This window comes from Plasmodium vinckei, assembly GCF_900681995.1.
Source record: "Plasmodium vinckei vinckei genome assembly, chromosome: PVVCY_05".
In the NCBI taxonomy this organism is placed as follows: Eukaryota; Apicomplexa; class Aconoidasida; order Haemosporida; family Plasmodiidae; genus Plasmodium; species Plasmodium vinckei.
In genome coordinates, this window is record NC_051297.1 from 331,376 (window position 1) to 346,546 (window position 15,171).

Sequence of the window (15,171 nt, forward strand, 5' to 3'; positions counted from 1 at the left end):
AAAGGAAAAAACATATATTTACTTATTAAAGATTTTGTGAAAATTTAATGAAAATAATTAGTTTATAATATATATATATATAAAAGCGGAGAAAAAAAAGACAGACATAAAATTATTATAGAGAGTGAGAGAAAAAATATTTCGTCTTTCTCAAAAAATGAACATTCCGAATAAATGCACAAGAAATATTTATTTTTGTTTCTAAGAAAATGTTTTTCCAGGATTTTCAGTATGCTCATCATTTTCAACACTTTCAGAATTATTAACATTAGAACTATTGTAAAGAATAATAAAATAATTAAACTTATTTTTATAAAAAGGTAAAATCCTTAAAAGTTTATAAGATATACAATCCTTGCGTATGCATGCGCACATGTTTATATATAGAATACACACATCGTGCAATTTGTAAAAAGGGCATAGATGACAAAATATGGATATTTATTTTTGATATAATAAAGAAAAAAAAAACGAAGGAAAAATTAAATAGTTAGAAATAGCCCATGAATAGTAATAGTAGTCAGAAGAAGACGGGACAAAATTATACTGCATGAGCAAAATTATAAAAAAATATATTTTTAAAAATAAGTATATCACGGTTTTTGTGCTATACCAAAGAAAGAAAAATAAATATTATACATAATATACTAACGCCGTAAAATATTATTAAAAAGAAGGTATACATACAGAATGTTCAAAACTAGTAACTTCAAGGAGGAACTAATAAAATGTGGAAAGGATGAAGAATGTGAATATAAATCGAGGATAAAAGTTAAAATAGGAAACAATCAAAGAATACTACTTTTGTTAAAACATTATAAAGATGAATACTATTTAATTTTACATCAACAAAAATTTATAGTAGCATATCCAATGCGTTATCATAAAATTGCCCCATTCAAATCAGATTTTGCATATTCAGAATTTTCTGGAAAGGGATATGGTAATTTTGAGTTTCAAAATCAACTTGGGAATAGGGATTGCTTACGTCATAAAACTCCTATTGATGAAAATACAAACATACCAAAATTTAAAGGGTTTAATGATAGGGAATATACAACCTGTTGTTCATGTCTTGATTATCCATATACCGATCCTAAAAAAATGCCTGTATTTCATGGTGTACCAGAATATTTAGGTTTAGATTGCAGAGATCTTCCTCCTTCCAGAAGCGGGAAGAAAATCGAAAGAATCGTTTCTGTAAAAAAAACATTACGACATTTTCTACCTCTTTATGCTTTATTCAAATTTAGTAAAGCTGTAAAATATTATATATTTTTTAATGTTACAATTATAAAAAAAGAAAATAGTTATTTAGATTATTATAAATTATATAAAGAAAATACAAAACTAGAAAGTACGGATTATAAGCATATGTTAGATGGACCCCCAAAAATTTTAAATATATCTGATAATAAAAAAATGACTATATCCCATTCTTCAATAGCTTTTGATAATATTAATATACCAAGTTTAGATAACCACTATTTATTATATCCATTTTATCCTGAACAGTTATATAATGTAAAATATGATACACTAGAATATGGTTGTACATATACTACCCCGACAGAACAATTTGAATGCATAGAGGCCGATCCAAGTAAATGTGTATATACTGAATCTACCTGTTTGAATAATACTATTTTAATACCTGCATCATATGTTGCAAAAAAAAAAGATGATTGTACATTGATAGGATATGACAATGAGCTAATTCATAAAAAAGAAACATGTCTTGAAACAGGTGGATGTTTTCAAAATACAATAGATAGTTATCTAACTGATTCTCAAAGAGATAATAAAGAAACTCATGAAATTAAAACAAAATTACCAATTATAAATGGAAAATATCCTCATTATATCCATAAAAAACATAAAGATTCGAAAGAACATACAGATAAAAGAAGTCTCACATTTTTTCAAGACACTAGTATAGAACATTATATTGCCTATGAATATCTGAAGGAAGATAGAACTGAATTTGTAATAAATATATCCAATAAATCGAGCACAAAAAAAGTTGAGCCTTTACAAAATAAAACAGATACCGGATTTTTCAAACTACTAAACTGGATTAAGCCTAATAATCTTAATAAATCTGTTTGGTACAAAATTAAAGGATTCAACCCTGATCAAAATGCTGAAGAAAAAACAGTTGAATATGATGCAACCATTTTTTATATAGAAACATTAAAAGAGTTGAGAATTATAAATATATTATTACCTGAGGAATGTGATACAACACGGCCAGAAGAATGTGGAATCATTGTCCACATATGGAATCCATCTAAAGAAAGTATAACAGGACGATTAAAATTAAATTGCTCAATAAATTTATATACAAAATATGTCGATGAACAAAATATTGTATATGATGAAGGTGTATATCAATTTTTATTTTTTTTTCAAGTACCTTATGAACAACTTAAATTATTTCAAAGTTGTACTATTAGTGCTTATGGAGCTTTTAAATTATATGATACAAAAAGTTATGCTAAAAATAATGATGGATATATTAGTAGATTATTTTATAATACACAAAGTGAAACTCCTGGAATGTATTTATATGCAGATGGAATTAAAAAATTTACATGTTGTCGTGATGATGATAATACTTGTAAAATACGAAATATTAAAACATGTAAAATATTTGAAGATTTAAACTATTTTAATATATTTATTTTTATTTTAATATGTATATCTATTATTGTCTTTTTAATATATCATTATATTAAAAGGAAGAGAAGAAATTCAGAAAATAGAGACCTAGAAAATCGAATATAAAATAATTATAACGAAGCCTTTCAAGGAACAACATTATCTTACTATGCAATATAAAGAACATGAAAAAACAAAAATAAAATATACTCAACCATTTTTGAAATTAAATTAATCCAAAATCTACATATGAATAATGCACAGCCAAAATAAATGACACCTATCAATTTTATAAAATTTATAAAGTTTTAAAAATTTTTTAAATCATATGAATGCCTTAAAATTTAAATAGGAAAATAATTTGGCTATCTGGTTTTAGCCAACATCACATATAATATGAATAAGTCAGAAAAAAGTATTTTAATTTTTTTTTCGAATATTGTAACACATTATAAAAAAATGTTTTTTATTTATGATAAAAATGGAAAACTAAATTGTACGAATTGGCATATATTATTTCTTTATTAAAAGTAACGCATAAGCACATCTACAAATTACATGCCTATTTTTGTGTATTTGTTTTTTTTATAGCTTTTTTTTTTCCCTTTTTTTTTCGTTTACATAAAAAAATATTTATGTGTAACTATCTTAAAGAAACAAAAAAAAATTATTAAATAAGAACATATAATAATTATCTGCAAAAAAAATTTTAAATACAATGCCGTTGTCTTTTATTTTTTTTGTAAATTTTTGTGAAATAATTACTTGTAGTAGAATTACACGCCCTCTTATTTCCATTTTGCAACACATTTATAGGTAGATAGATAATATTAACAAAATAAAATAAATTAAATACGTGTATATATACACAAGACATGATAGTCTAAATAAATTTTGTTGTTCTTTATGAAGGTGTTGTTGATTATTGGCATGCCAACCTTTCCAACGTATATTTATTGTATAAATTTATTTAGATTTGCTTATTGAGCTTATTAATATATATTGTATGTAAAAAATATGCATGCATATATTTTTTTCATAAATAAATTGTATATATAATTGAGAGTAAACCCTAACATAAATATTTATTTGTTTCTCTAATTGTAACAATTAACATGCACAGATATGCTAATATATTTAATACATGCTTACCACCATTTGAATATCAGTCTAATTTACAACATCTATATGATTCAATTATTTTAGCCGGTTTTGAAATAACTATACGATTATATTCGATAAATAATGCACATTTTTTTATGAACAAATACAATAATAAAATAAAATTTAATATAAATTGTGAATATAATTTTTTTTTTCATGTTTTACTCTTATATACCCCTTTACTTTTCAAGCGTGTAACTGCTTAAAATTAAAAAAAAAAATAAAATAAAATATATAAACATATATCACGAAAGAAATGCTAAAACCCTTTTCAGAAAAAAGTGATACACAAAAAGAGGAACATTCCTCTCTCTCAAAAAATTATAATAAATATGATTTTCCACATGCTCCTAAAAATAGTGCAAGCGATACTAGCAAATCAGAGCTCGAGAATAATGATGTAAAAAAGTGGTTTGTAGTTGAAAATATAAGGCTTAGAAATAAAATACAAAAAATGAAATCAAAGCATGACAAACGTCAGAAAATCGCAAACATTAAGTGAGTTTAATCTGAAAAAATAAAAATAAAAAATTTTATTCCTCATTAATATGCATAATAGACAATTTAATTCTTTGCTAAGATGTATAAATACACACATTTTGTTTTATCTAAACTTGTTCATTACCATTCTCTACACATTTATATAGATATCAGCTCCTGAAAAATAAACAAAAGGCATTTCCAAATGATAATATCTATCAAAAGATCGATAAAGTATTAAGTAAGAGGTTAAATGAAAAGAAATCAAAAAATTCTTACATACAAACTAACATAACATTTCTCAATCCATTTTTTGTAAGTTGGGATACATATTTTGAAAATTGTGATGCTAATAAATTTTCAAGTGATGGGGAAATTGATGCTTTGAAAAAAAAACGCATTAAGGAAAATATAAGAGAACCTAATATAAAAAAGAGGTACAATATATATCCAAAAAAATATGGAGAAAATTATTATAACAACCAATTTGTTAGTAAAATATAGTTATATGCATATATATATAGTCTTTTTTTACATTTGTACTTTCCCCCTACTTTTTAGCATAAGTGTCAACCCATTCAAAGTACCAATACACACTATCGATAAAAATAATGTTATATATAATTTATACACTGATGATAATATTATATTTATAAAAGAAACTACAGAATATTTCGATAAAAAAGAAAAACATAATAATAAAAGTGTTCATAAAACTCCTCATAAAAATGAAAACAATATAGAGAAACCAAAAGAAATAAAAATACAAAAAAATTTTAAATCACAATTTAGTCCCACTTCAAGTATTAGTCCTTATGGTAGTAAAAAGGAAGAGACCTCCATAAATAGCAACAGCAGTGAAGATATATGGTTTGAATGTAAAACTCCACCATTATCCGAATTTATATGGCTAGATAATAATTTTATTTACCTACCCCCACCAAATAATTTTCAAAAAAACGTGATAATAATACAAGAGAATAATTATATCGAGCAAGACAAGTGCACTTTTTGCAACAAAAAAAATAATTTAAATAACAGTTGCAATGGTAGTAGTACCTACTTGTTGTCTAAAAATGAAAATGAATTTATTGCAAAACCGAATAATGACTATTCCGTACATTTATGTTCTAACAAAAATGTAGAGAAAAATAAAAAATGTTTGTCCCCCAATTTTAAGGATATATATATTGCTTTAAATGATAATAATTGGAAAAAATATGAACAAGATAGACATTTTAATATTCAAAACTATTCTAATATGTTTAATAATAATTATGTATATGAACGAAAAAATAAAATTAAAAATATACATTATCAAATGATAACAGATAATTTTCATTATTTAGAAAATAATTTTTTTAATGTCATAAATAAAATTTTTGTTAAGGATCAATTTTTTCAAGAATTGAAAATTGAGCATTATGATAAAAAATATTATAGAGAACAAATTGATGATATTGAAAAGCTAAATAAAAATAAGAGAAAAATGGATAAAAATCAAAATTTTAAAGACAATAAATTGAGAACAGATATAAACCTGACTAATACAGGCAAAAATTCATATATGATTGATACTGATATATTAAATAAGGATCAAATAAATAATAAGGAAAATTTTGACATAACCAATACCCCCACAACGCCGAAAATAGAAAATGATATAAACATAAACTCATATAGGACAATTTATAAAAAAAAAAAAAAAAAAAAATTAATATTCAAAAAGGTCAACCATAAACCATCGAAATGCTAATCTAAAAAAAATAAAAATAGACTGAATGGACTATAACAAATATGACATTTTAGAGAATGTTTGAACTACATAATAAATAAAACCTACAAAGTATACCCAGATATATTTGCCTAAATTCTTTTGAATATTCCTCATGTCATATGCTTATAAAACCATTTATTTATAGAACCATGTGAGGCTTGATTTATTTACATATATAAAATAAAAAATTATTACAAATTTATGTTAAAGTTTTTACAAAAATTCCCTCATGGGATATATATGCATATTTTGCATGTGTAGTAATATATACATGTAAACATAAGAAAAAAATATATACAACATATAAAACGTTTTATATGCTCAAAAATATAAATATTACAATAATAAAAAAAAGAAACGATAAAATAGAAAAAATATATAATACTTAAAACAATTTCAATTAACAGAATATTGAAATCATTCAAGCTATTTTTAGGGAAACACCAATTTCTCTTTTTATTAGTTTATTCATCCATTCCATCATCTGGATCATCTTCAGGATATAGTGAACCCGAACCTTTTTTAGAGTAAAAGAATGAAATTATATTTTCTTCTGTTATATCACCATTATTACTATCTTTTAAGTCTGACGATTTTAATTCTTCATATTTTGCCATTAAATTTTCACTTGTTTCATTCATAAAATTAGATATATATTCCCAACCCGAATTATTTAATATATCTTTACATTCACTATCTGCACAGTGATCAAAAAATTCACCAATATAGTTACCAATATAAAATATAAGTTCATCCGTTTTTTTACGAATTTCTTCAGATTCTTCTTCCTCAACTTCTCCCATTTCAATTGATGATAATACCTTTTTTACTATTTTTAATAATTTTTTATATTTTTTCAAAGGTTTTTTTGTTAATTTATTTATACTATGTTGATCCATTTCTCTTAAATTTGTATTTTTAATTATTTCTATAATTTCTTCATCTGTTAACTTTTTTTTTTTATCTTTTTTTTTTTTTTTTTTTTTTAATTTTTTTCGATCATTTGGATCATTATAATATTCATCATCTCCATCGGGATCAATTGAATTTATACATTCACTTCCCACAATGGAATCATTACCTCCTCTACGGGTTCTAGTACTTCTACGTCTAGTTAATTTATAATTTTCATATGAATTCATTCTACTACTTCTGTTACTACCACTACGACCCGATCTTTTTACAATATTAGTATTGCTCTCATCATCGTCATCATCATCACTTTCATTACTTTTTTGGTCGTTTGAAGAAGAACATTCAGAAGATTCAATAACACACTTGCTATTTGATTTTTCATTTTTTAATGTTACATTTGAAGATTTCGATGAAACACCTCTTCTCCTTCTTTTATCAGCTGTTGATGATGATAATAATGTATTATCCCCTCCTTTATTATTAATATCATATACATTCTCTAATTTAGATGTCCCATTTTTATTATCTCTTTCTCCCTTTCTCGAAGATATTGCTCGTTTTTTTAATACTCCTCCAGTTTCTTTATCTTCTTGTGAATAAATAGCTTTAACTCGTTCACTACTCCTTCGACCGTAGTTACTATTAGTATGTCTACCACTTGCATTGTTCCCTTTACTTGTTCCACCATTCTCTTCCAATTTAATTGATGTATTATTATTACCATACTCATCTTTTATTTCATCATTATTTTTATTTTTTCCTCTAGCTCGTCGTCGTTTCTTACCAGTTGTTCCATCCTTATTACTAGAAGTGTATTCCTCTATCATTTTCAATATTTTTATACATCGCATTTTTATCTTATCCCATTTTATATTTTTCATATGCTCTAAATTTAAATTCGGATCGACACATATTTCATTAAATGAACCAAAACCATATATATAAACTCCCTTTATTAAATTCTCATCATTTTCTTTAGTCCATGCTTTTACATCTTTTGTAGATAAATCTCTCAAATGGTCAAATATATAATTTGGTAATTTTAATTTTAAATAATCACCAGAGGATATACCATCAACAAGCATAGATGATTCTGCACCTTCACCTCCATTAGAAGTTTTTCCTTCTTCTCCTTCTGTATTTGCAGTAGTAGCAGTTACTTCAGGGTCGTCTTTTTTACTTTTTGCTTTATCATTCTTTCCATCGCTTTTACTATTACCTCCTGCAGCATCAACTACAGCGGTATTATTTCCACCTTCAACATTTGCACCATTTAGAGGTATTAACGGTAATCTAAAACTATATTCATTATCATTATTTTGTTCCTTTATAAAATCATGTAAACTTTTAAATAACTGTAATCTATGACATAAATCTAAAGCATTAGCTTTGTTAGTACCAATATAAAATGTATATGCATCTATCTTTCTTCCTCTTTCACCTTTTGTTTTATTATTATTATCACTTTCATCATTTAATTCATCTTTCACTATATCATCATCTAATTCATCTTTAACTGTATCATCTTCAGCTTTTGCTTTGATTCCCTTTCCTTCTATTTCATCTTCCCTTTTAGGTTCAGTGCTACCTTTTGTAAATTTCATAAATTTTGAAAAGAACCCACTACTCGTATTATTATTTTCATCCTTCTTAGAATCATCACCTGCTCCATTTTCACCAGTAGATGAAACTGTAGTGCCTCTAGTACTTCTTTTTCCTCTTGTAATTTTATCATTTTCATCATTACCCTCTTCAGCTTGTTGATCTTTCTCTCCTTTTATCTCCGTACTCATATCATTACTCTTTACATTTACCGAATTTCCACCATCTTCATTATATTCATTTTGTTCATCATTATCAGTTTTTACATTCGGGTTAGCTAAAGCTCCTTGACCATTATTGCTACCTACTCTTTCTACTATTTCTTTACATGTATCTACAATAATATTTAACTCAGTTAAAATTACATTTCTATCGACTTTCATTAATTTGGAATCAAATTGTATATCATCAATACGTAATGTTGGATTACCAAATTTTAATAAAGACCTATACAAACGGAATTTATCTTTTTCAGTAATTTGTGTTGATGTTCTTCTTTTTCGTTTCTTTTTATTTAAATTCTTATTATATTTATCAGTATATTTAATTGTAAATTCATCACTATCATCTCCATCACTATTATTATTATTTGCTCCACCATCATAATATAATCCTTGGTTATATCTAGCATCTCGGGTTCGGGTTTTTCTAGGACCATGCACTAATAACTCTTCTTCTTTCATTTTTTTTAATTTCAATCGTTCTTCTAAAGGTATTGTTTTATCCCAAAAATCTTTATCATTCTCCTCTATATCTATTTCACCTTGTTTTGTTGAATCATTATATAATATATTGCTTTTTAAATTTTCAGGAGGCTCATATTTAAACTCAGTAATGTTATTATATGAACTTAATAAATCATCAGCAATTCCTCCACCAGCAGCAGCAGCAGCAGCGGCACCACCAAACAAATTGCTATTAGTATTAAAAAAACTACTACCAGAACCATTTTGTAAACTACTTAATTCAGAATTTATATCTTTATTTGCATTATTAGTCGTCTCATTAGCTTCTGCTTCTTCCAAAATCTTATCTAAATCAACATCAACACCTTTTATAATATTTTTTCCATCCTCTCCATCTTGTGGTGAATATTTCGAACTATTCTTTTCCCATAATTTTTGAGAACCAAATTTAAGAATTTTTGATAATTCTTCTCTTGTAAAACCATTAGAAGAATTACTACCTTCTCCTCCAATAAAATTTACATTATCATTTTGTTTTTTATTTAATCCTTGAACAACTAATGTATCTAAAACCATTTTCACCTTTGCCCTTTCTAAAATGGTTTGCTCAATTGAATCTTTTGTTACTAAACGATATATTTGCACTGTTTTTGTTTGTCCTATACGATGTGCTCTAGCACCAGCTTGTAAATCATTTTGTGGATTCCAATCAGAGTCATATATAATAACTGTATCGGCAGATGTTAAATTAATTCCTAATCCTCCAGCTTTTGTAGATAATAAAAATACAAAATCATCAGAATTCTTACTATTAAAATGATTCATAGCTTTTTTTCTCATCTCCTTCGTCATTGTACCATCTAATCTTTGATGTTTAAAACCTCTTAAAGTTAAATACTCACTCAATATATTCAACATTTTAACCATCTGAGAAAAAATTAAAACACGATTCCCTCGTTCTTTTAATCTAATTAATAGCTTTTCTAATAAACATATTTTTCCACTTGAATATACTAATCGCTCTCTATATTCATCTTTATCAATTGGCTCACAACATAAAAATGGATGATTACATACTTTTTTTAATTCCATACATATGTTTTGTAATGAATTCTTTGCACCACCGGATGCTTTAGCTAGTTGTTCATAATTTTTTGTTAAAATGTTTTTATAATATTCTATTTGTATTGGTGATAATTCAACTCGTAAAATTCTTTCAACTTTATTTGGAAGAGATTTTTCAACATCTTTTTTTACTCTTCTTAAAATTACTTCATGTAATTCATGTTGTAATTGCATCAATTGCTTTTGTTTAGCTTCACCAATTAAACTAGTATTCTCAATCTCATTATATTTTTTTTGAAATGCTTCATAATATGTATACTGTTGTGGATTTAAAAAATGTAACAAAGTCCATAATTCTTCCAAATTATTATGTAATGGCGTACCACTAAGCAAAAGCTTAGATTCTGCCATAAATTGTTTCAATTCAATAAATCTTTTTGATTGACGATTTTTTAATTGATGTGCTTCATCAACAACCATTAATTGCCATGGTATTCTTTTCAAAAGTTCAACATCACTTACACTATTAAGTATAGATGGAGTTGTTATACATACATCAAATTTATATCGATATCCTCTATTTGGTACATATACTTTTTTTAATTCATAAGTTCTTATCAATTCTCTACTTACTGCATTACCATGGTAACATACTACATTAGCTTGAGGCAACCAGTTTTTAAATTCGTTTAGCCAATTATCAACAGTTGATTGAGGTACTAACACTAAATAAGGCCCTATCAATTTTTCTTTATATAACATATGGCCAACTACTGCAATTGTTTGAACAGTTTTTCCTAAACCCATTTCATCTGCTAATAAAACACTTAAATTTCTTTTCATTCTACTAACCATCCAATTTAAACCTGTTAATTGATAGGCTCTTAATTTTTTACCTTGTAAATAACTTGGGGTCTCATTATATGGATCAAATTTTGTTGCAGTTAATGGACCTCTATTCCATATACTCGACAATGCTTTAGCACCATATATTTTACTTTCTCTATCAAAATATTCTTCTATTAATTTTCCAAAATTATGATCTAATAATGTTTGTCTTGTTTCTTCTGTACATTGATCATATGCACAACTTGTCCATTTTACTAAAAATAATTGTTCATTTGTAATCTCACATTTCCTATGAGTTACTATTCTTTCGGCATGTATTGAATCCATTTCTATTTGTTTTTTTATTTCAGAATATATTTTTTCTTGCTCAATCTCATCTGCTGTCATATATTTTCTTTTTTGAAATGATAATCGAATCTTTTTAATATAATTATCAACCTTCTTTACACCATTAAAATATCTTAAATATTCATAAGTACAAAAAAAATTATGAATATGAGATTTGCCTATCCATTTTACTAAAAATTCAACTTCATTTATATCTACAATATCTTCTTCTTCATAAAAATCGTCTAATGCTGGATCCTCAATATTTTCAACACCTCCTAATATTTTATGGCAACTAACATCAGGAGCATCTTCTGTTCCACCCGCTTCTGTAGTATTTAATGAATCCGATGATGCTTCTGTTGATCCTACTAAATTTTCATTTTTTTTACTATCACCATTTTCACTCACTTCAGGTTTCTTTCTATTTATAAATAAAAATGGATTATTTTTAATACTATTAATAATATCCCAATCTTTTATTCTCCTATGATGAATAACACGATCAATACCTCCCATACTTTGTTTTTCTTGTTTAAGTAAATTTTTTTCTTCATCAACTTTTTTATCTTCTTCATCTGTTTCATAATAATTATCTATTTGTGCATAATTATAAACTCTTTTCCTTTCTCTTAAATTTGTTCTACCTCCTACTGCGCCAATATTTGGAGAAATAAAAATATCATTTTTCTCATGGCGTTTCATTTTTTCAGTATATTTATCTTCAACACTATCGTATTGTAGCCAACTTTTACTACCACTACTTTTAGGTGCCGATTTTTTAACATAAGAATTTATATACAAATCATTATCGTCTTCTTCATCTGATTCGGCTAAACTATTTTCACTTTTCTTTTTTCTTTTTTTCTTCTTATCTTTTTGTGCTTCAATTTTTTTCTTCATAGAGCTAGAAGCAACATTATTAGTCACGTATTGTTTTCCAATAGCAGTTTTTCTCACATATTTATTACCATTGTTTAAACTTCCATCATTCATGCTCATATTATTTAGATCATGGTTAATAATTCTATTCCCCATTCCATCGGTCATATAATTTGTACTTAAATCACCATTATTCATATTGTTTGGAATATTTCGACCATTTAATAATCTCATATTCATATAATTCATATTATTATAATTATTCATATTTATCATATTACTATTAACACCAGCATTCATGTTAGTGCTATTATTATTATATCGACTATCACCATACATATTCATCATATTATAATTATTCACATTTGGCAATTTGCCCATACTATTATATGCATTACTCAAATCACTCATATTATTCATTAAATTATAATTTTGATAATTACCACCTTCTGCATTCATATTAGATACACCACCAATATTATTTATACCCATTTTATTGCTCATATTAAAATTATTCATATTATTAAACATATTCATATTCATTGGATATTTTAAATTATAATTTGGAAACATAGAATATGAATTATTAGCATTGCTATTACCCGAATCATTTAATTTACTATCTTTTCCATCTTTCATTTTATTATGATTTCCATCTCCATCATTTTTATATTTTTTATAAGAATCAGAATCATTATTACTATTATTATTATCTCCTATCGCACCATCTTTATTATTCCCCTTTCTAATATTAGAAATAGAAGAATTTGTTTTATTATCACCTAATAAATTAGAATTATTACTGTTGCTAGATTTATCGATATTAGCTTTATCTTTATCTACCCCATTTTCATCTTTAAAATTGTCATAACCATATTCCATCCTATTATACATATTCATAGGATGGTATCGTGTATTATTATTCATATCATCTATAGAATTTTTTTTATCTAATTGTGAATCACTGTTTAACCTATATGGAGGAATATTATTACTGTTGTTATTTGTACCGCTTGTAGTAGCAGTATTATTAACATTCATGTTATTTGATAAAGATTTCATTTGAGATGATTTATCCAATTTCTCAGAATCTTTATTTAATATATTATTCATTGAATTAAAATTTATATTATCACCATAATTTACTGAGTTTAAAGTCTTCACAAAATTTGGATTATTACTGTTACTTGAAATAGTATTGTTAGCACCACCAGGAGCTGTACTAGAACCAACACTACTTCTTATTGTATTATCATATGGAAAAGATCCATTCATTTGATTAAAATTATTTGTATTATTATTATTTGCTACATTTGTAGAATTGGGCTTATAGCAATTTGCTGATGACATTCCATAAAATCCATTATTCATATATGGGTAAAAATTGCCATGCATATTATTAAAATTATTTGAATTATTCCTTTGATAATACATATAATTTTGATCTTTATTATTTTGTTTTATTAACATATCATTACCTTGCATAGAATTTTGTTTCATATTATTATTACTCATTTGTAAATTTGGATTCATTTCTTGTAATGGATAATTCATAGGATTATACCTATTCATCACATTATTGCTACCATGGTAATTCATTGATGGCATGGAAACATTGCTCATATTATATGAAGATAGCATTGACTTCTGATAAGATTCATGCAACCCACCACCAACGTTGCCATTTTTATTTATTCCCAATTTTGATTTTATATTAATATTTTTATCATTGTTACTTAATAAACTACTTGTTATACTTATTGTCCCATTATCATTATTAACAATATTATTGTTATTCATCATGGTCATATTATTTTAGTTATTTAAATATAAATTGATACTTTTACTAAGTCCCATATATTTATTATGACCTTTTTTTTTTTATCACTGTTTTAAATTTTATTCATATAGTTTTGAAAATTACTTTTCAGATTGTAATTTTTAAAATTCGTCATACGATATTATTATATCGATCATAAAACACTACCTTTTTATATATAATCATAGGACTTCAATACAATATATATATGTATGTATACTACTTTTAAGGATTAAATATTTTTGCTGAATTATAAGCATGCACGCATGTGTGTTTTTTTTTTACTAATTTAATGAACTTGAGAATTTCCTAATGATAAAATTGAAATATTATTATTATTACAATTTTTATTATCATTCAGTTAATTCTCATTTTGAAAATAATTGTTGGATTATTTATCCATTCTTCTGTTGCGCTATATCTATAAACTATATTCATCAATATGCTCGTTATATATATACGGATAAAGCGCATGTACGATCTTTTTAATTTTTATGTGTTTTTTTCGTTTTTAACAACAAATTTTTATAATTATCATATAGTGCATATTATTTATACAAAACAATTATATAAGAATAGTTATGCATTTAGTATCACCGTTATTTATGCTCTTTGTATAAAATAAAAATCTGCGCATTCGATCATTCAAAATTTCTATATCGTCGCGTATAATATATACAAGTACGTATAGTATGTCTTGAAACTCCTATTGAACAATCAAATATACTTTTATGCTTTCTAATTTTTATTATTTTTAACTTATGCTTCTTCGATTAATTATTCATAAATTTTATTTATAATTCTCTTACAAACGATTTATATTAATTTAGCATATATATAATGTCCATATCAGTTTTTGATATTGGCTAAAAAGACAAAAACTAAAAAAAAAAAAAATATATATGCATAAAATAAATCATATATGGTAAGGAATAATAGAAACG

At 25.2% G+C, this 15,171-nt stretch overlaps 3 protein-coding genes across 3 annotated transcripts; 2 read left to right on the top strand and 1 right to left on the bottom strand.

The window, feature by feature from the left end:
- Positions 1 to 690: 690 nt before the first annotated feature.
- Positions 691 to 2,787, top strand: PVVCY_0500840 (conserved Plasmodium protein, unknown function; the record flags this gene model as incomplete). The annotated part of the gene is made up of 1 exon (XM_008627456.1): positions 691 to 2,787. The coding sequence occupies one exon, from the start codon at positions 691 to 693 to the stop codon at positions 2,785 to 2,787; it is 2,097 nt and encodes a 698-aa protein (XP_008625678.1).
- A 1,492-nt stretch (positions 2,788 to 4,279) lies between these two features.
- PVVCY_0500850 (conserved Plasmodium protein, unknown function) lies at positions 4,280 to 6,061 on the top strand (the record flags this gene model as incomplete). The annotated part of the gene is made up of 3 exons (XM_008627457.2): positions 4,280 to 4,323; positions 4,473 to 4,742; positions 4,867 to 6,061. The coding sequence occupies 3 exons, from the start codon at positions 4,280 to 4,282 to the stop codon at positions 6,059 to 6,061; spliced, it is 1,509 nt and encodes a 502-aa protein (XP_008625679.2).
- A 485-nt stretch (positions 6,062 to 6,546) lies between these two features.
- Positions 6,547 to 14,217, bottom strand: PVVCY_0500860 (chromodomain-helicase-DNA-binding protein 1, putative; the record flags this gene model as incomplete). Its single annotated transcript, XM_008627459.2, has 1 exon — positions 6,547 to 14,217. One exon carries the CDS (start codon positions 14,215 to 14,217, stop codon positions 6,547 to 6,549), a length of 7,671 nt encoding a protein of 2,556 aa, XP_008625681.2.
- Positions 14,218 to 15,171: the final 954 nt, after the last annotated feature.